This window comes from Carettochelys insculpta, chromosome 5, assembly GCF_033958435.1.
Source record: "Carettochelys insculpta isolate YL-2023 chromosome 5, ASM3395843v1, whole genome shotgun sequence".
Taxonomy (NCBI): Eukaryota; Metazoa; Chordata; order Testudines; family Carettochelyidae; genus Carettochelys; species Carettochelys insculpta.
In genome coordinates, this window is record NC_134141.1 from 90,535,298 (window position 1) to 90,556,796 (window position 21,499).

The 21,499-nt window shown below is 45.7% G+C and overlaps 1 protein-coding gene across 1 annotated transcript in view; it reads left to right on the top strand.

The window, feature by feature from the left end:
• CENPK (centromere protein K) overlaps positions 1 to 8,392 on the top strand; it is a 30,062-nt gene extending 21,670 nt beyond the window's left edge. Inside the window, exons 8-9 of the mRNA XM_074994266.1 lie at positions 2,274 to 2,327; positions 7,805 to 8,392. Coding sequence (XP_074850367.1) covers positions 2,274 to 2,327; positions 7,805 to 7,963 — 213 coding nt within the window. The 3' untranslated portion in view covers positions 7,964 to 8,392. The remainder of the gene's footprint in view (positions 1 to 2,273; positions 2,328 to 7,804) is intronic.
• Positions 8,393 to 21,499: the final 13,107 nt, after the last annotated feature.

Sequence of the window (21,499 nt, forward strand, 5' to 3'; positions counted from 1 at the left end):
TATCACTGCTATTGCTCTAACGTGAACAGAAATGCATCTGACATGCATTGCAAGCTGTCATGGTGCTACCTGAGACACCACCACAAGAAACCTTAACTTTTTTTAATTAATATCCATTATAGTCTACATGCAAGGTTAGCATTTCTTCTAGCATTGAAGCATGTGATGAAAGATTGAGGTCATAATATATACAAGGCATAAGAATTAAATCAGAAATGTAGGATGACTCTCTAGTCTTAAAGTAAAGTTGCACCTTTTTTCAAACAAAGCAGTCTGACACTTTAGATTACCCAAAATATTTTGTATGTAAATTGTACTTGTGGTAAAGAAAAATTATGCCTTTTTACATGTGGAGTTGGCCATCTTGCTTAAAAGTGAGTAAATTCAAAATGCCGGTTAACTTTGTCATGCTACAGAATGGGAGCTGAAGTTAAGAAACTAAAAACGTTTAACACCATTGGTCTATGAAAAGTATTATTTTTTTAATTTTGCAAGTTTCAACACTTCTTTAAAAGTAATGTTTGAACTAACATCCTTAGTACTTAAAAGTAGCAAAATAGAAACTTCTCTTTATACAGTTATTTCATAAAATATCTCTCATACTGGTAGAATGTCCACACACAATGTGTGTGTCGACAAGTCAGCACTTCCACTGACCACGTTCTGCCTCTCCCAGATGAGGAACAGTGTCTTTTGTTGACAGGTTTTGTCAACAAAAAAGCTGCGTGGACACTCTCGGGGATGGTTTCTTGACAGACAGGGGCATCCAGAACAATGGGCAGCCTTGTCTGCTGTGCTTTCGGGTGCCTGTTTTGTCAAGAGAGCAGCTGGGCAGGCCGACCGCTCTGTTGACACAATGGAGTGCTCTTCCGATTGGCTTTTATGTGGGGCTGCACACTGTTGACAGAAGTTTTGTTGGGAAATTTCTTCTGACAGTGACTTCTGTCAACAGATGGCTGTAGTGTACCCAGAGCCATGTAGTCTCCACATCATATGCTCCCATATTGCAAAGAGATCACATGGAGGAGGGTGCTTGTAATGCAACATGATGTCTGTAGACAAGGTCTCTGGTGCAGCTGAGCCTCAGAAGTGTTGTTGTCAGGGAACCCTTCACAGTCATGGATGAAGGAGGCAGGATTTGGCCCTAGGTGAACTTTTATAAATCACCTAGTTCTTTCTCCACTCCAAAATTGGGGTGTATAATAAAATCCTGACCATTTTTCAACTTGGAAGACTCACAGATTGGGTCTATATTACAAATGAAACAGTGACCTAAGTGGTCACAAAAATACTGATTAAAAATAGTAACATTAAAAAGAAGAAAAAAATCTATATCAAAACTGAATTTTGTTTCTTGAGTATAGTAAACATATTTGGTTAATCTCTAGAGGCTCAAGACAAAAGATGTGAAATTGCAGTTTAAATTAACAGCAAACGTTAAAGCATTATGGACCAAACTCTTAAAATGTGTCCCACCAGTTCTAGTTCGCTATAGTGAAGTAGCCATATTATTCTGATAGTATATTTATTGTTGAAGCCAAATAGCCACACTTAACCATCCAAATAGCCACATGTGGCTAGTGGCTAGCATATTGGATACCACAGTCTTAAAACAAAATACAGTAAAAGCTGTGTTTTCTGGCACTGGAATAACCAGCACAGTCAGTTAACTAGCGTCTGCTGAAGTCAGTGGAGGGGGCCTGGCTGCTCAGCTGGGGCTGCCTGTCTGGGGCTGGTGGCCTGTCTGGGACCAAGGGCCCAGCTCCAATAACTGGCACATTTGATTATCAGGCAACACCTGTTCCTCAGGCAGTGCCAGATAATAAAGCTTGTATTGTACAGTGTTTTTGCAATAATCAGGTTTACATCTTGTTGCCCAGAACTTTGAAAATTTACTTAAAGGCATTGATCTCATGGTTTTTCTTTATAATCTTAGACACAAAGTAAGTATTTTATAATCCTATTTTTGTTTAGATTACGTTAGATATTTGAAGAATAAAATGTGAATTCCATTCTTGACAGATGTAATATTTAATATCTTGTCTTCAGCTGAATTTAAGAGAAACGTTAATTTGTTTAGCATTTGCATTGAACTTATTGCCGAATATAGGATTAAAATATATAAATTTTGTAATGTTATGACATTTTTAAAATTAAAAAAAAAGTCTGTTCATTCTTCCGAATTGTTTGAATTGAGATTTTTCTTTGTTAATTAACATTCTTTTCTGACTCTATTATTAGAATTTGAACATAATTTTTTGCTACTTTTGTAGAGTCCAGCTGAAGAACGAGCTGTACAACTGGTAACGTTACATGAAATTTTAGAGGTAAAGTGGTTTGTATGTGATGTGATTTTTTTTTTTTTTTTTAACAGTGGTCAAAACCGGCAATTGTTTATACGCAAAATGGATAATGGTGTCTGAAAATGTTATTAAAATAACAGAAACAGTGTTTAAAAAAAAAAAAACTAATGGGATTCCTCTTCTAATTCTGAGGGCATCCTGTCTAACTTTCTGATACAACTTATTTAACATTTAAACATAATTTAGGAAGCCAATCATGCAATCTGAGTTAGAAAATTATATGCCCTTAAAATTTTAAGACAAATTTAAATTCTTCTTATAATCTTTTTTTTTTCAGGCTTTATGACTCTTCATTGTTTACAGGAGAAAAGGATATTAAAAATGGTTCGGTTAAACTTGAATTAAAATTTTTAACTTTTTATATTTTGTACTATTTGCATGTACGCAGTTCTGAAATATAACACAGCAGCAAATCAGTTTCTAATATATTCATTTTGTTGGGTTATTTAATTTGATCTTTAGAAATTAATAGGTCTAATCTTTAGTATATATATTTTAAAAAATTGCCAAGAATGCTCTGATTGAGTGGATTACTTTTATAATGTTTAAAAATTCAAATAAATTAAGAATTTGCACAGCATAAATCTGATAGAGCTAAAAAGGTTGTTTAAGATCACAGCACCCTTTTCACCCTAAACTTAGTATTTGGGAATACAGTCTTTTTATAGCAATCTCTGTGTGAGAGACCTCCCTGAAGAACAGCAGTTGCTCTCAGGGAAGAAAGGCTTGAGGAATTATAACATTCTGGTGTTCAGATGCTAAAATCCGGTCACTATGACATTGTTGTGCTTCCCTTGAAAGTGCAGGCTGTGAGGTTTTGTACTTATGTCATTAACTTTCAACTTCATGTTACATGCCTCAAGTGTCTCAGCATGCCTTTTAGTACCAAATTAGGTAGGGCTTAAAAACTAATCTGAAATTAAAGTAGCCACATGTTACTAAACCATGTAGAAAAACAATTTCAAACAAGTTGTATCTTAAATTTACTCTTCATATTTCCTTAACTGATTTTAAACATGTGCAAAGTACTAAAACACCCAGTTGACTGATTTCTGTTTGAAAGACTAAACTAATTTTAGAAATTCAGACTTATTTTTTATTTGAATTATCTTAGCCTAATCTTCAGGTGTCACTGATGTTTGTTTGATATCTTTGTTGAGCTATTTAGTACTAGTTTCAGTGCCTGTTAAATTTCAAAATAGTTTTCTTAGGAATAACTTAATAGAAACAAATGCAAAGAAAGGTACATTTTGCTTCTGGTGCTGGCATTCTCGATACCAACAGTACCATTTCCAGTGGCAGCACGGCTTTCTGCCTCCTGCCGGGTGACAGATGAGTCAGATCAGTTATTCAGGTCTTGCTCTGCTCTTGTCCCTCAAATCCTGAGGCTCCTCAGGAGTGTTCCTTGTAAGCTGTGCACTTGGTCAGCCACCCAAGATAGATTGAGAAGCCACCCAGCTGGTTAGCAGAGTGCCCACAGCCAGCAGGATTTGTTTCTGCTGGTAGTGTACATCCACAAATGCCTTGGTATGCATAAAAATTTTTTTCTGCACGTAGAAGGGAAAAAAAGTAAAGGGAACATTGTTCCTCAGTATCTGAGTTTGGATTGTCCTCATCTCACTCATCATTACCTGCCCTGCAACAGAGGCCAGTTACAAGAACAATTACGGATACCAGAATTTGTACATATAGTCAAGGGAGAGGCTGACTTCCAATGCCCTATCCATGCTAAAGACCTCCATGGAATCTGTGGGATGGTCCTGGTTATAGAGGTTCTACACTTCATCTTGTTTGAAGCCAAGATCTCCAACTAGGTCTTTGGTCGTGACCATTGAACTGTCACAGGCCCAGGTACCTGTAGTACTCCTCCCTGTTGAACCTTCAGAATCATCCTGCTGCAGTCCATCTGCCATGGTACAGAATCTGGCTTTGATTCAGTTAAGAGCCCCCTTTTTGTCTCTGAATGATCCTGTGCTACTGCTCTCATTCTCCCCTTCCATACCGGAGAATTTTAAGGCAGCAGTTTTCAAACTATCAATCTGAAGACCTTAATTTTGATTTAAAAATGTTGGGGACCTCCTGCACTGAATTTCTGCCCCCTCATCATGCTGTCCCCCCTCCATCTGTCACTCACTGATCTCCACCCTCACTTTCACCAAAATGGAGCAGGGAGTTGGCATGTGGTAGGGGGCATGGGGTTCAGCGGTAGGTGTGAAGCTTGGATGAGGGATTGCGTGTGGGAGGAGACTCTGAGCTGGGGCAGTGGATTGGGTGCTGGGGTGAGTGAGGGTGTGACTTCTAGGGTGGGGACAGAGATGAAGGCCTCGGGATTCAGGGTGTTGCCTCTGGGAGGGAGTTGGGCTATGGCAGGAGCTTGGGGTCCTGTGAGTGGCCACGGGGTCACTTCAGAAACAAGGAAGAAGGCTCTGTAGACTGTCCTTGCGCTTGCAGGAACCACTCCTTCAGCTCCCATTTGTCTCAGTTCTCTGGTCTCTGTGGAGCAGCAGTCAGGTAGTGGCAGCATACAGAGCCTCCCTGGCAATCCAGTTGCCTAAGGCCCACGTAGATCTGGTGTCTGCTTTTGGGAGCTATGTGGAACCAGGGGAGGTAGAGAGTCTGACTCAGCCCCGGGACAGGGAGGAGTAGAGGGAGAAAGGGAGAGGAAGGGGTTGATCAGTGGGGCCTACGCATCCCCTGGAGTTACCAGGGGCCTACGGATCCTAGTTTGAAAAGCATTGTATTATGTCATTGGAAGGGAGCACATGACAGGTTACCTTGCACAGAGGCAATCAGGCTGTGGTAGCTCTATGTCTTCATCGCCTGACATGACTGCTGCACTGCTGAATAAAGAAATGGGGCGTTCACTGGTTGTCCTGTAAGTCATCTTTAACAGTAGAAAATCCTCTATCAGGATGGCTTATGAGATGAAATGGAAGCAGTTTTCAGTGGTTTTGTGGAACCCAGTCAATGCTGGCCTGTGCTAAAGACATTTTGGAGTACCTGCTATATCTTTTAGTCATCAGGACTTACATTTAGTTCATTGAAAGTGCAGCTGGCAGCAGTGTTGGCATTTCATTTCCCCCTTTAGCGACAATCAGTCTTCTCCAATACCATGACAGCATGATTTTTAAAAGAGCTTATTTTTCCGCATTTCCCAGTCCTAGAGCTGGTTCCTCTGTGGTACATTAATATGGTTGCCTTAATAATGCCCTCCCTCCTCCCATCTTTGTAATACAGTTCTCCAAAGACAAATGGCTTTGCAACTGCATCCAAAATATTTCTCTGAAGTGTTTCTTTCATTTTCATTTGAGCAGGTGGTATACTTACCTGCATTCCTTCCTAAGCCGCATTCACTCTAGAAGAGCAGCATCTCCCTGCCTAGATGTCAGGGAAGGTCTAGCCTTGTATTTGAACAGGGCTAAACTGATGTGTATTTAATCTAATTTGTTCTTGTAATGTGAAGATTGCATGAAGGATTAAGTGAACTCTTCACAAATGATCTCCAAATGGATAACCTCATGCACGAAGACTGCATATGAGAGCACCTCTGTTATTCCTCAGTGGATGTGAGCTCATTGTATGAGAGTGCAAACAATTTTTATTAGCATTGCTGCGTGTCCTTTCTGTATTGGATATTTGCTCGTCTTTGCATGGTTGTTGATGCATACATTTACGAACCATTAGGCCACATCTTCCACGTTTGAGGCAAGCTCTGGTAGAGTGGTCATGTAGTCCTTGGTTAAGTAGATTCTGAGCCCTGGCTCCTGAAGAGACGGAGGGACTGCTTGTGAATCTACTAAGTGGAATACACAGCAGCATTTACTCAAAGAAGAAGAAATAGTTTCTCATTGTATATGTGGTTCTTTGAGATGTGATGCAAATGTGTGTTCTATGACCCATCCTCTATCATCTTTTCATCGGAGTCTTGATTTTAGCTAGGCATTCGGTGTGAAGGAACCAAGGGCGGGTTAGGATGATGACCCCCTCAGGTAGCCAGGGAAGAGGGTTACAGCTAGAGGTTGAACCTCTCTAATCCGGAACTCTCTTGGCTGGCAAACTCTGTAATCCAGCATTATTTTGTTAGCCAGATGACCACTTATCATGGGTGTGGCCAAATTTCCCATGGTCCCATAGAGTTTGTTTACAACCACCAGTCCTGGCTCTGTGTTCTGTGCAATTATTTAGCTGTAATTCACCCCTAAATGTCTTCTACGAGCCCAGTAAGCAGTGGAAGTGTTGGTAATGTGATAGAAAATACTGACCTCCCATCATTCAGCAAATTCTCTCGTCTGGCACAGGTCAGGTCCTGAGGGTGCCAAATGAGAGAGGTTCAACTTGTACTAGGCATGGATGCCACCTATCAACAGGTAATATTTTGGAAATTTCTGCAGCTGTGACATGCTGGCGTTCACATGCCTAAGTGGAATACAGTCTGCATCCATCTCTGCATCGCATCCCGAAGAACCACACTTACAACACATATATTTTCTGCTGTACAGATACAATACCTATAGTGGTAACTACTTGACTGGAACCATATAAGGTACAGTGGCAAAGAATAGGTATAATTCACAAGTACAATGTAGTTCTACTCCACAATCTACTATGGTAACCATTCTTAGATACTCCTAAAAGTGTTGCATTGTATTTTATTTATGAATGTAACTCTTTTATTTTTGTATAGCATCTGTGAATATACTCATGCTTATATGTTCCATTACTTCCCCGGTGGGAACACACAATCTTCCCCTTCCAACTCCCCTTCCCTTAAATTCCCTTTATAACTTTTTATCAGCATTGTTTCAGTAAGTTTTGTTCTGCTTCTTATTCTAAGGATATTGTATGTTTCTATGCACAGTATATTTTTCCTTCGTCAGATCTCTTCAGTGATGATTCCCGCTCATGTTAAACTAATAATTATTTTTAGAAGTAACATAAGTAAAAGAACTAACATGTTTATTATACAAAAATAAGTATAAAAGTTAAATAAACCAGGAGAGAGAGCTTATATGTGCTTTTGAGTTATTGTAGGAAAAATCAGAATGTTTGTTGAATAAGGGAAAAGAATCAACTTCAGTTTTATATTCAACAATTTGATACTTTAAAAATCTATTAAGTATTCTTTAATGAATAAATTTGATTTGGAACAGGATTTGTTTCTATTAGGTAAGCAGTTCTTATGACATCAGTGTGTCTACCTTTCCTTACAAAACAAAATAGCAAGCATGTAGCAAATTTAAAGACTAACAAAATAATTTATTAGGTTACAAGCTTTTGTGGGACAGACCCACTTCTTCAAATCGATAGCATTTCCAGTCCAGACTCAGAATACAGACTAACACGGGCTAGCTCTCTCTTATTATCCCCCTTTCCTTGATTAAAATAGAGAAAAATCAATCTATTTTATACATGTTTTAAGTATCATTCTCTTGATCTTCCAGCGTCTTATAAACAAGTTAATAAGTACACCACATGAACCATATTTGACAATCAATGACTCATTCTGGCCACCTTATGTTGAACTCCTGCTGCGATATGGAATTGCACTGAGACATCCAGAGGACCCAAACAGAATACGCTTAGAAGCCTTTCATCAGTGAAGACATTTTTGTGACTGTTTAAAAAACAGAAATATGTTGAAGCAATGCTCATACTTGTGTGTGTATACTTTCTGATATTTTATCATAAGTCTTTGGGTATTAATCTTTTCTGCTTGGACAGAGAATATTTTTGATAACCATACCTGTTTTAAGTGCAGTTACTTATGAAGTTTGTGAAAAGACAAATCTTCCTTTTAACTTCAAATAATGATACCCATTCATCCCATTAATTGTTGACTTTATAATAGGTGTTACTGTGCTGTGAAATTAGGTAGTGCTCGTATTCTGGAAAATGTTAAGACTGCTTAGATAACACTCAAATTCAAGTTAAGGGACGATTGTATGCAGACAAGATTATTAAATTTGGTTTTGGGTGATTCATTTAAAAATGCTGTCTGTGTGTTGTATTTGTTTTCTTAGGTAACGCTCACACAGGCTTTGTATACACTAATGCTTTTGTTGATAAAAATTTTTGTCAGGGTTGTGAAAAAAACACTCATGACTGAAAAAGTTTCATTGACAACAAGCAAGGGTGTATACAATCCTATGTCAGTAGAAGACGCTCTCCCACCAACATAACTGCCATCTCTTGTTATCTGTGATTTCAGTATGCTGGCAAGACAGCTCTCTTCCATTGGCCTAGAGAAGCTATGTGGGAGACTTATAGTAGTGAAGCAGCAGCATTACAGCTGTGCTGCTGTGACATCTGTAGTACAGACACAGTGTTGTTCCAATTCTGTTACTTCTAACATTTACGCTACTCTTTTGGGCTATGTCAAGGCTTTAACTATCTCAGTTCTATTTGGCTGTGTCTTCACGACAAGATAAATTCAAGTTTGTTTATATCAGTTTTCTAATTTTGGAATAAATAAGTTCGACTTTGACCATCCTCACTTTTCACATGCTCCCCACAAAGTCGAGTCATTGCTGCCACACACACATTGGCTAACATTGCTTGTTGGAGTAGTGCATTGTGGGAAGTTATCCCACAGTTCCCTCATTCCCGTAGCATTCTGGGTATGCTCGCTGGTCTTGATGTCATCTTCCCCCATTGCATTTTCATCATTCCCCTCCGAATCCCTGAAAATATGTTGATCCATTGGAAACAATGCAGAAGACACTCAAAATTACAAGAAACAATTTTTGGCTTCCCCACGCATTACATTGCCAACATGGGTGCAGCGACTGTATTCTCAACTGGACATCTATCCCACCTTCCATCATTACCCCTTAGCCGCCAAGGGAGGCTTTCCCCAGCAGCAGCAACAAGCCCATGTATGGGGTGGGAGGGAGGTGTTGCTGGATGACCAGTTGAGCTGTTCCTTCCCCAAAGCCCCCAGTATCTTAACCACTGGGGAATTCCCCACAGCAGCAGCAAAGCCCTCAGTATCTTAACTGCCAGGGGAGACCTCCCCATGGCAGCAGCAAATCCCTCTCTTTCCCGCACAACTAGCAGCATTGCCAGCACTGAACAGTAGGCACATCCTTTTGTTGGGTTGGGTTGAGTTGGGCTGGGTGCTACCCATGTGCTGTGCCTGAGTGTGGGAAAGACACAGACTGTGTGGCACCTGTGGGGGAGGTAAGGGGGTTCACACAAAAATGTAAACCACTGAGAAGTTTCTCAGTGTGTTATGCAAGCATGATCCCCAGCACAGCCTTGTTGAAAGTTGGTACAGCGGGGCAGGGGCTGGCACCAGGCAGTGCAGAAAAAAATAGCAAGCCTACAGACAGTTGCAAACTCCTTGCAGGGGCTATTTGAATGGGTAGATGCATGCACCCCACTAACAGCATAGTAAGAAAGAAGCCATTTCTCGGGCTGTCATAAACTAACATGAGCCCACAGCTAAAGGCTTGCTGCTCCCTCTTGGAAAATCAGGGTTTTGCTGTTACTGGAGAGCAGTGGCCGGAGTGTAGCAGTGAGAGTGGCATTTTGGGTTACATAGAGAGCACCTCTGGAGGCTAATAAATTCAATTTTAAGATTTGGCACTTCCACACTGGCCTTAATTGAACTTCTGAATTCGAGCCTGAAGCTATATCCATCAGGTAACTGCAATTTTGTAATCTCGAGATTAGTGCACCCAAAACTGAGCTAATGGTTTTTACAGTGAAGACAGTCATGTGGTAAAATCGAGCTCACCAAAATCACTGGTATAGATGCAGCCTTTGTAGGTTTGAAGATCAGATCAGCCATCTGAATTTAAAAAAGTAAAATATTGAGAAATAGCTTTACGTAAATTTGTTGCACTCAGGGTGCCTTGTGACCAATGTCATAAAACAGTGTGGGGTTAGAAATAAACATTCTAGGGATCTATAGGTCTTTTTGTGCTCAAAGAGCTGGAGATCATCTATCATGCAACTTTGGGTGGTTTATATAGTGTGGATGCTGGTAGGTGTTGGTTGCATCTGTTATATAACAGGACAAACTAGATCAGAGATTCCCAAACTGGGCTGCATCCCCTTGGGAGGCTGTGGAGGAATGCTCAGGGGAGACATTTTAGGCTTGGATCTTCCAGAGCGTTGGGAAGTGAAACTAGCTAAGCAGAACTGAAAAGGAGATAAAAATCATGTTGGTGGCATTTTTAAAGCATATCCTAAAAATATACATTCTCTATGGTGGGTTCTCACTCCCTTCTTGGTGCCACCTAGTGCTGGACTCACCAACCTAGGCCTCCCTATCACATCATCTTGCTGTAACAAGCTACCAAGTCCTCTAGCCTGCACTTTCAGCAGCACACATACCCAGCTGCAAACGCTGGGACCAGTCATTGCATAGGAAAGCTCCAGCTAGGGTGGCTCCTAGCTTCTCAAGCATGCACCCCCTTTGGAGTATAAACACAAAATTATGCTGCCATATACCACACATGGAACTATACAGCATAAACATAGAGTTCATTGCCTACCTCAGTGTGGGAAATGAATATGCAGCAACCTTTTGCTCAAACGAAGATCATGCACTTCACAGTTTAGATAAAGCAAAAGTTTATGAATTGCAGAAGATTGCTTTTAAATGGTTATAGGTGATGGCAAACAGACCAAAGCAGATTATGTGGCAAATACGTAAAAATCACAAACTAAGTTTGGTATACTAAATAGATGGGATAGGAATAGCAGATTCTGAGCTACGTGATGTTAAAAGTAGGCTTCAGAGTCTTAAGGAACAAGCTGCACTTGCTTTACAGCTTGGAATCCCGGGGCATTGCATTCATAGGCTAAAATTCCCTTTAACCTGGATCTAGTATTCCTTCCAGTTTGGTCTTTTCCTCAGGAGTTTCTAGGAGTCTTCTCATGTGGGGATCAAAGAACATGAGATTATGTCACTCACACCTGATAGAGCTTTCTATATAGAAGCAATTCTTTATTTCAAAGCTTGTTTCTGAGACCAGTCTGAGGAAAAATACTGACATCGCCAAAAGGAGTCCAAAGGTGGGGTTTATTTATAAATCCTTGTAGAGTCACAATCTTTCCTCACAGTTTGAAGCATTCACAGAAAGGCTTGGCTGGTGGCAGACAAGCTTCTAAGGCCTATCTTTCTAATGGCCCTTCCACACCCACTGTCTAGGTCCGTGGTGTCCAATGTTTGTCACTTGCCACACGTGGGCCATGTCTACACTAGCCAAAAACTTCGAAATGGCCATGCAAATGGCCAGTTCGAAGTTTACTAATGAAGCGCTCAAATACATATTCAGCGCTTCATTCGCATGTGGGCGGCCGCGGCACTTCAAAATTGACACGGCTTGCCGCCGCATGGCTCATCCAGATGGGGCTCCTTTTCAAAAGGACCCTGCCTACTTCGAAGTCCCCTAATTCCCATCTGCTCATAGGAAGTTGCATGGCCATTTTGAAGTTTTTGGCTAGTGTAGACATAGCCGTGATGAATAAGACACTGCGTTGTGGTGAATGCATGCACACCTAACATAACATGGAGGTGCCCAACCTGCGTCTCTTGGAGCCTTTAAATGCGGTTCCTCCTGCGAGCTGCACATGTGGAATGCCGTCTGTCTGCTCCGCACACGCACCCCACTTCTTGGTGGGAGAAGCATGTGGCAGCAGCTGCAGTGGCTCCGGCAGCAGCTCTGGTGAGTTGCCAGCATTGAATTAGAATAGCGGGAGCTGGGGGTGCCTGGCTCTGGAGACGCAGGAGGGCATTTATTTTGCTACCAGTATTCTTATATTATTTAATAAAGTTTTATATAATGTGGCAAATATGGAAAGACATCCACAAGTGTGGCAAGCTTTGATTTCCTATTGGGACACCGTTGGTCTAGCTGCTAATTATGAGCAGTCAGACACCCATGCAATAAGGAGGGCACATCCAAGGACACTGCAAATTAGAGAGGCTTTGAAAACCAGTTTCATGAATGAGCAGACATTTGACAAGTGACATTTATGTATGTTGCTCTTAACAAGATGGCCACTGCGGTACATGTAGTGGTATGTATTTTGTCCCACTTTCCAGACACATTTGGCACAAGTAAAGACTGTTCCAACATCATGCATTTTTATTTAGGGTACTGAGGCAATAGAGAAGAAATTCATAGTGTGTGCTATGATGGGGGGGATGGAGTTCGGCTGTAAAGGACAGTGGTTTCTCCGCACTGTTTGCCAGTCACAGTTGGGGGAATGCCAGCATTCTGATCCAGGAGAGTTGAGTGAAAAGCTACATGCGACCGTTGCCCTTGCATTCTTCAGCACCTGAGAGTGGAGGCCAGGTAGTTCATCATAAAGTGTGGGGGAAGGGGGCTATGCTTCTGGTGCTTTCATTGTGCCTTTGCCATCTTTGTTTGCTCTGCAGCGAGCCTCAACACCTTGTGTACATGCTGTTTTCTCATTATGTGCATATCATCTGTAGAATCACTCTCCTCCATGCTTTCCAGTGAGTGCTCTCTCTTCATGCTAACTGTATCTGCTCATTGACCGTTTTGTCCCAGGTATGTTTTCTTTCACCACCTGATTTGAGATAGCCAAAGTGATGGAGCGTCCATGGGAGTGGGTAACAGTGTCTGCAGCAGCAAAACAAGGGTAGTCTTTAGAGAATAAGACTTGTAAAACCAAGGTTAACTCATGGACAATGACTGGATTACTGTTCAGAACAGAAGAGATGTGTTATATACAAGGCCAAATGTGCCATGTAAGTTCTGAGCAGGCAGGCAGACAGAAGGCCTAGCACAAGGTGGCTGCACTGAGTTTCAGGGAGCAGACATGGTAAGCAACAGGTTGTGCTCGTCTCCACTTAGAGAAAGACAGGTTACTCACCGTAGTAACGGTGGTTCTTCGAGATGTGTCCCCGTGGGTGCTCCACAATAGGTGTCGGGTTCGCCCGGCGCCGCAGATCGGATCTTCCAAGCAGTTTCTGCCGGACCGCGCATGCACCGGCGCGCGCCGCTCCCTTGCGCGCTCCTGGCCACATGTGCGATCCGGTCCCCGCCAGTTCCTTGACCAACCGCCTCGGATGCTCCTGCAAAACACTAAACAGAGATCCGAAGCGGGGAGGATGGGTGGGTAGTGGAGCACCCACGGGGACACATCTCGAAGAACCACCGTTACTACGGTGAGTAACCTGTCTTTCTTCTTCGAGTGTCCCCGTGGGTGCTCAACAATAGGTGACTACCCAGCAGTAGCCCAAGATAGGAGGTGGGTAATCGGATCATGTGCAGCTTGTCCCCGAGAGGACCGCTGTTGAGAGATGGGTATCCTCTTGGAATACCCTGTGAAGGGCGTAATGTTTGGCGAAGGTGTCATAGGATGACCAGGTCGCCGCTCTGCAAATGTCTTTTAGCACAACGCCCTTGAAAAAAGGCTGTTGATGCCACCACCGCCCTAGTGGAATGAGCCCTGGGAGTGGCCAGTAAAGGAGTCTTTTTGAGTTCGTAGCACATTTTTATGCAGGATATGATGTGCTTCGAGATTCTCCGCGAAGAGAGACCTTCTCCTTTCGATTTGGGAGCGAGAGAGACTAGGAGTCTATCCGTTTTCCGGAAGGACTTGGTCCTGTCTACATAGAAGGCTAGCGCCCTCCTCACATCCAGGAGGTGTAGGCGCGCCTCTTTGTTAGAGCTATGAGGCTTTGGGTAAAACAATAGGTTCGTTAATGTGAAACTCAGAAGAAACCTTGGGAACAAAGGCTGGATGCAGCCGTATGGTTACCGCCTCCTTGGAAAAAACAGTGCAGGGTGGCATTGCCATAACTGCCGCCAGCTCGCTCACCGTGCGAGCTGACATAATTGCGAGAAGAAAGGTCGTCTTTATCGTAAGGAGGCGGAGGGAAACCGTGGCCAAGGGCTTGAACGGTGGTCCTGTTAGCACGTTAAGCACCAGGTCCAAGTTCCACGAAGGTGGAATCAGTTTCCGAGGGGGGTATAGGTTTACCAACCCTTTGAGGAACCTGGTAACCATGGGATGGGCGAACACCGTGTGCCCTTCCTCCTCGTGTCTGAACGCCGAAATGGCGGCAAGGTGGACCTTTAATGAGGATAGTGAGAGTCCTCCTCTCTTGAGGTCCAGTAAATACTCTAATATTACAGGTATAGGCACCGAAAGGGGGGCCAGCTGTTTGGTAGAACACCAAGCCGTGAAGCGAGTCCATTTCTGCTTGTAGGTCTTCCTGGTGGAAGTCCTCCTGCTACTTTCTAGGACTTGCTGCACTTCCTCTGTGCATGTGCTCTCTAGGGAGCTGAGCCATGGATTAACCACGCTTGTAGTCGCAGGCCTTGGGGGTGCGGATGCACTATGGACCCCTGGGCTTGCGTGAGCAGATCCGGCGCCACCGGAAGAGGCATCGGTGGACGGTCCGACATGCGCAGGAGTAGGGGGAACCATTGCTGTCGATCCCATGTTGGGACTATCAGGATCATTCGGGCTCCTTCCCTCCTGGCTTTCTGCAAGACTTTGTGGATCAGCACTGTGGGAGGAAAAGCGTAAAGCAGGGGGCCCCTCCACGAGATCGTGAACGCGTCCCCCAGGGACCTCCGTCCCAGTCCTGCCCTGGAGCAGAATCGTGGGCACTTCTTGTTGTGTTGAGTGGCAAACAGGTCTATCTGGGGAAAACCCCATGCGTGGAAAATCAGTCGTAGCAGATCGGGACGGATCTGCCACTCGTGCGTGAGTGCAAAACACCTGCTCAGCTGGGCTGCCTTCACATTGTGAGCGCCTGGTAAGTACGAGGCTTTCAAGATTATATTGTTGGCGATGCACCAGTTCCATAACTGGACTGCTTCCGCACATAAGGCACGGGACCAAGCTCCTCCTTGCCGATTTATATAAAACATGGTGGAGGTATTGTCTGTACTGATCCCGACGACTTTGCCTTGTATATGGTCTCGAAAGTGTCTGCAGGCGTTGAACACCGCTCTGAGCTCCAGTATATTTATGTGCAGTGACTGCTCCGTGGAGGACCACAGCCCTTGAGTCACCTCTTCGCCCATGTGTGCTCCCCACCCTATGAGGGAGGCATCTGTAGTAAGAAAAACCGATATTTGTGGTTGGTGGAAGGGTACCCCTGTTAGCAAGTTCTTGGGGTTTACCCACCATTGCAGGGATTTGCGCACCTCTGCTGTGGGCAACACCACCCTGTGAACGGTGTGTGCTGCCGGTTTGTATACGCTCGCCAGCCAGTGCTGCATGCTGCGCATGTGTAACCTGGCGTTCTGTACTACGAATGTCGCCGCTGCCATGTGGCCCAGCAGCTGTAAGCACGTCAGGACCGGCACTGTAGGGCTGAAGGTGATGACCTGCACGAGGGAGCCGATGGCCCGAAAGCGAGTCTCTGGTAGATATACTCTCGCTGTAATAGAATTTATGCATGCCCCTATGAACTCTATGTCCTGTGTGGGGTCTATCTTTGATTTTGCCAGATTGATAACCAGGCCGAGCGAAGAGAACGTGCCTGCTGTGACGCGTATCATGCGTAGTACCTCCTCCTTCGAGGCCCCTTTGAGTAGGCAGTCATCCAGATACGGGAATATAAATACCCCCTGTCTGTGCAGGTAGGCTGACACCACTGCCAAGGTCTTGGTGAAGACTCTGGGGGCCGAGGAGAGGCCAAACGGTAGGACCTTGTATTGAAAATGTTCTTTGCCTACCATGAACCGGAGGAATCGCCGGTGAGCCGGATGGATAGTTATGTGAAAATACGCGTCTTGTAAACCGAGGGCTGCGAACCAATCTCCATCGTCCAGTGCCGTAAGGATGGAGGCGATTGTGATCATCCGAAAGCGTTGCTTGCGCAGGTACCGGTTGAGGCCTCGAAGATCTAAGATGGGCCTCCAGCCTCCTGTCTTTTTCTCCATGAGGAAGTACCTCAAGTAGAACCCTTTTCCTTGCAGTTGCTCCGGCACTCTTTCCACTGCCCCTATGAGCATGAGATGGTCTACCTCCTGCTTGAGCCTCGCTATGTGGGAGGCCTCCTGGAAGTGGGGCCTGGGTGGAGGTCGTGGTGGTGGGAGCGACTGGAAGGGGATGGCGTGCCCCGTGGCTATGATCTCCAGCACCCATTTGTCTGTGGTGATCCTTTGCCACTGGTCGTAGAATGGTCGGAGGCGATGGTGGAATAGCCGCTTCAGATGACCTTGTGCGATGGTAGTGATGGCGCAGCCCTGGATCTGTGTGTCAAACTTGTGGCCTTTGGCCCTGCCCCGAGGACGCACGGCTCTGTTGTGAACGTCGCCTGGGAGTTCTGTACTGCTGGTGCTGTTGATGTCGCCCTTGCTCGTAACCCCTGTGGTACTGGGGACGCTGTTGCTGGTACTGGTATCGTCTTTGTTGAGGGCAGTACTTTTTCTTTCTGTATGGAGGGGTGTAAATCCCCAGGGTCCTAAGTGTGGCTCTTGAATCTTTACTGGAATGAAGGACCGAGTCAGTTGATTCAGCAAACAGCTTCTGCGAGTCGAAGGGAAGATCGACTATCTTTGCCTGCAGATCCCTCGGTATACCCGAAGTCTGGAGCCAGGACTCCCTTCGCATCACCACTGCCGTAGCTGTGGAACGTGCTGCTGTGTCCGCAACATCCAGGGCGATCTGAACTCCCATCCTCGAGGCCGCGTAGCCTTCTTGCACAATGGCCTTGAGCACCGGTTTCTTGTCCTCTGGAAGCGAGTCCATGAGGGAGGTTAACCTAGTGTAGTTGTCGAAATTATGGTTCGCTAAATGCGCTGCGTAATTTGCCATTCGCAACAGTAGAGTGGAGGATAAGTAGACCTTTCTGCCGAACAGCTCTAGCTTCTTGCCATCTTTGTCTGTTCCCCCTGTCCTGAATTGAGATGTCTTTGATCTTTGTTGCGACGACTCCACCAACAAGGAATTTGGTTGTGGGTGGCTGAACAGGAACTCCATGCCCTTCGCTGGCACGAAGTATTTCTTATCCGCTCTCTTGTGGACAGGCGGAATAGTCGCAGGGGTCTGCCATATCGTAGTGGCGGACTCCAAGATTGCTTCATCAAGCGGTATTGCTATTTTGGAGGAGGCCGGAGGTCTCAGATTTTTGAGGGGCTTATGGTGTTTCTCTTGCACCTCTGCTGTCTGGATGCCTTGCGTGAAGGCCACCCTCTTAAACAGCTCTTGAAACTGTTTGAGATCGTCCGGAGGATGGACGTCCCCCGGGGCCGTAGCCTCGTCCGGGGAGGAGAGCGAGGAACCACTGGGGTACGCCTCTCTGGACCCTTCCGGTTCCTGTTGGTGATGGTACACCCTCTCGCTAGAGGCTTGCGAGGGAAAATCTCGGGGTTCCATAACGAGTCCCCCCTGAGATACTTGAGTCTCTGTCCCCGTTCGCGATTGCCCTCGGGGATACGAGATCGTCTGTGGGGATCTTTCCCTGGTAGATTGCCAGTGGTGTCTATGCCTCGCGTGATAGGGTCGACCATGGCAGTATAGGCACTGTTCTTGGGAAGGTGACCTAGACCACTCCCTTGGTGCATACCCTCTGCGTCTGGGGGAGCGAGATCGTCGAGAGATCTGGGACACTGGAGAGAGCGATTTTGGATAGTATTCCAGCGGCTCAAACCCCAGGAAGGGTGAAGGTGGTCCCAGCCAGGGCGAGGCTGGTTGTAAAAATGGAGACGGGGGCTCCGGGTAGGCTAGAGGGGACCCCTGCCTTCTGGTTGGAGTCTGCAGCATAAGCGGAGGGCTGAAAGAAAGCAACTCCGCAGCCCTGTCTGGAGAGGGGCTGTGGTGCCTCATTTTGTGTGCAGCCTTCCCCCTCCCTTGAGGAGGTAACTCCGCCCCCTGGCGTGTAGGGGATCTCGGCCCCGTCCGTGCCGTGCTCAGCACGCTCATGGGCAGTGCCGCACGGGCGGTGTCCTCCAATGCCTGCAGGCTGCGTGCCTGCGCGCTCTGCACCGCCGGTTCCCCGGGGGTCGGTGCCGCTGGTACCGGCGCTTGTTTAGCCGCCGCCCTGCCTGTGGTGCGGGGCGGCTGTTTGATTATCGGAGGCTGAGCCGCTTCCACGTGGTTCTCCGTGCCGCCGCCGATCAGCTGTTGCTGCGGCTGGGGGCTGCGCGCTCCTCCCGTCCCGCTCGCTGTTGCTGCCGGCAGGGATCGGGCTGGGGAGGCTTTCCTCTGTTTTTGCGCTGATGGGGTGAGGGAGGCGGCTTTCCTTTTATGGGCCCTGGAGGGTCCCTCCTGCTGCGGCTGTTCCGGCACATCTGGCTGGAGGGCCTTGTCGAAGAGCAGCATTTTAAGCCGCATCTCCCTGTCCTTCCTTGCTCTGGTTGTTAGTTTTACACAGGAGGAGCATTTCTGCGTGACATGGGACTCCCCCAGGCACCTTATGCAGAGACTGTGCCCATCAGATGCTGGCATTGCCTCTCGGCAGGACTCACATTTCTTAAATCCTGAAGAGGACATTGTTGGTGAGTCTTTCAGTTGTTAATGGGTACTTAGCACCTTCTCTGTGCTGTTTTTCCCCTTCTCGGATAGCCTGCCGCAGCAGGAGGGCTGATGGCCCTAGGCTCCTGGCCTCCGGTGTTCCGCTTGTTACTGGGACTGGACTGAATGCCGTCCCGCTTGTTGTTTTTTTTTTTTTTTGAAAAATAACAACTGGCTAACTTGCAGTAGCCTAAGAACTTGAAAACTTTAAAGAAAAAACAGTTAAAACCATTGAATACGCTAACTTGGCCTTAGCCTAGTTCGGATTCCGTCTGCAGCCGACGGCGGTTAAGACGAACTGGCGGGGACCGGATCGTGCACGTGGCCAGGAGCACACAAGGGAGCGGCGTGCGCCGGCGCATGCACGGTCCGGCAGAAACTGCTTGGAAGATCCGATCTGCAGCGCTGGGCGAACCCGACACCTATTGTGGAGCACCCACGGGGACACTCGAAGAAGAACATGTGTGATGCTTGCAAAATACAGCTCTCATGGCTGTGACTTTGCAAGGGGGCCAAGTTTGTGGGGGACCTGTAAGGACATCTGTAGGAGGGGTATGTGGAGGGGAATATTCACAACATGTGCTGTCTGCCCATGAAGGGAGGTATTTCTCCCCATATGGTGTGCTGTGTTGCCTGGCCACTAGGGATGTTAATGTTTAACCACTTAACTGGAGGAGCCCTTCTCCACAGCGGGATGGGGCAGCTGTCCGGTCTTGACTAGAGCAGCCCTGTTGCATGGCATGCATTTTATGTGGTGTGGGGTTGGTCCAGCCAGGCTGGACAGCCTTCCCATCTACTGCCATGGACCATCCATGGCAACACCATGCCACATAATGATCACCACCTTCCCTCCTTCCATGCTGGGCTCTCCCCCTGTGGTATGCTACCTGGGCATGTTCTGAGGCTGCTCAACATGCGGAGCACTGCTACAAGGGGGACAGGAAAGGTTAATTTTTCTGCAGAATAATCTCTTCACACAGCTTCCCCAATCAATCTAGGTGGCAATGCAGGACATAAGTCTCCTAAGAATCAGAGAACACGACAGGGAGTGGATGCTGACAATCTCAGCAGAAACCAGGGCTATATACCACTATGCTTTGTGCTGCAATGATGCCAGATTACTTACTACTGGAGTGGCACTGGAAGGATCTTGCCATGGCAGCTGGAATAAGCCATGCCTCCCCAGAAACCTTGTGAGGATTAAAAAGTACCTGGCCAAGAGCTTTAAGGAAACAAACAGGGAGGATTCCTGTGCCATCTCCAGAAACATGGTCACATTTTTCCATGGAGCACCTGCTGTGTAGGCAGTGTACTCCCCAGGCCAGATCAAACAGACCCACATGATTGAATTTACCCACTGTAGCGTGATTACAAATGTGAACTCACCAGAAGTATCCTTCTTGCTATTAGGTATGGCAGCGATATGTCCTTGGAGAGGATTGGCTCCAAAGTTATGCAAAGGTCCTGGCAGGTTTTGAGATCTGCTTCCATGCTTGCCTGCTGAGCATCTTCCTCTTCCTCTTCCTCCTCTTCTATCATAATGCCATCTTCATTGTTGCCCGTGTCTGTAGGAAGAGTCAGCTGGGAGGTGTTCACAGACAGCTTTGGGACAGTGGTTGGGCCGTGCCCGCCCCAGAACAGTGGGTGTTCCGTGACAACTGTCCAAGTGTAGGAGGTGGGGTTAACTGATGACCCTGTGCCAGCTGGGGCTCAAGCAGCAAGGCTGCCTGAGTTTCAGCTGTTGCGTGGTGTGTCAGTTTCCTCCTTGCAGTGTCTCTTTGCAGAGCCACAATGAGAGGAAATGTCAAACCCCCTCCCCCCCAGGACCCCATCTGCACCAGGAGGCAGCTGAAGTGTTGCATCCTGGCCTGAATGAGCTGGCATGGAGCCTTCCTCCATTTCCTACTGTGGTGATGGGGAGGGATGGCCAGAGCCTGTTGGAGCTGGGACGCAGTTCAAATGCCACATCCTGGCTCCAAAAGGCTGCTTTCAGTGATTACTCATTTATTCAACATTTCTAGCTTGGCATTGAGCAGATTTTGAAAATGTGTCTGTGCTCTCTAAGATGGTTCATTCTGTAGTGGATTTGAAACATTATTGCATTTGATCCTTGTTGAGCTTGCTGTTTGCACTACTACATTGCAAATCTCTCTAGTAAGACTGTAAGCATAGTATATGGAAGCAAATGTGATGTTTATGATCAATGGATTCAGCTGAAAAAAGTGGGTGTGCCTTGGAATTATCTCACCGAAGTGTGCCATGATACTGAAAAGATTGGAATCACTACTCTATATTAAAATAAAAGTAGTTAAACTACCACGTGCTGCTCAAATGAGGTTAAAAATTCTTAAGTTACCAACAGTACTGGTACATGTACTGATGAGTTTATATAATGCACAGTTGAGATAAAGCCATTGTTAACAAATTATTGCTGGTAACTTACAGTGTACATATTGCAAAAATTCAGAGAAGTGGTTGGTACCTTTTTAAAAATACAGTTTTCCTTACTTTTAAAAACAGGTTCTCTAAAGTTCATTAAATCATAGATAAAATATATTATTGGAAGTATGCACTAAATTTGTGCCTTTCACACTGTTTTCCCCCTACCATCTTCTTTACATTGAAGACAAGCAATTAATGTGCTTTTAAAGAACAGTGAATACTGAATTTTTTTT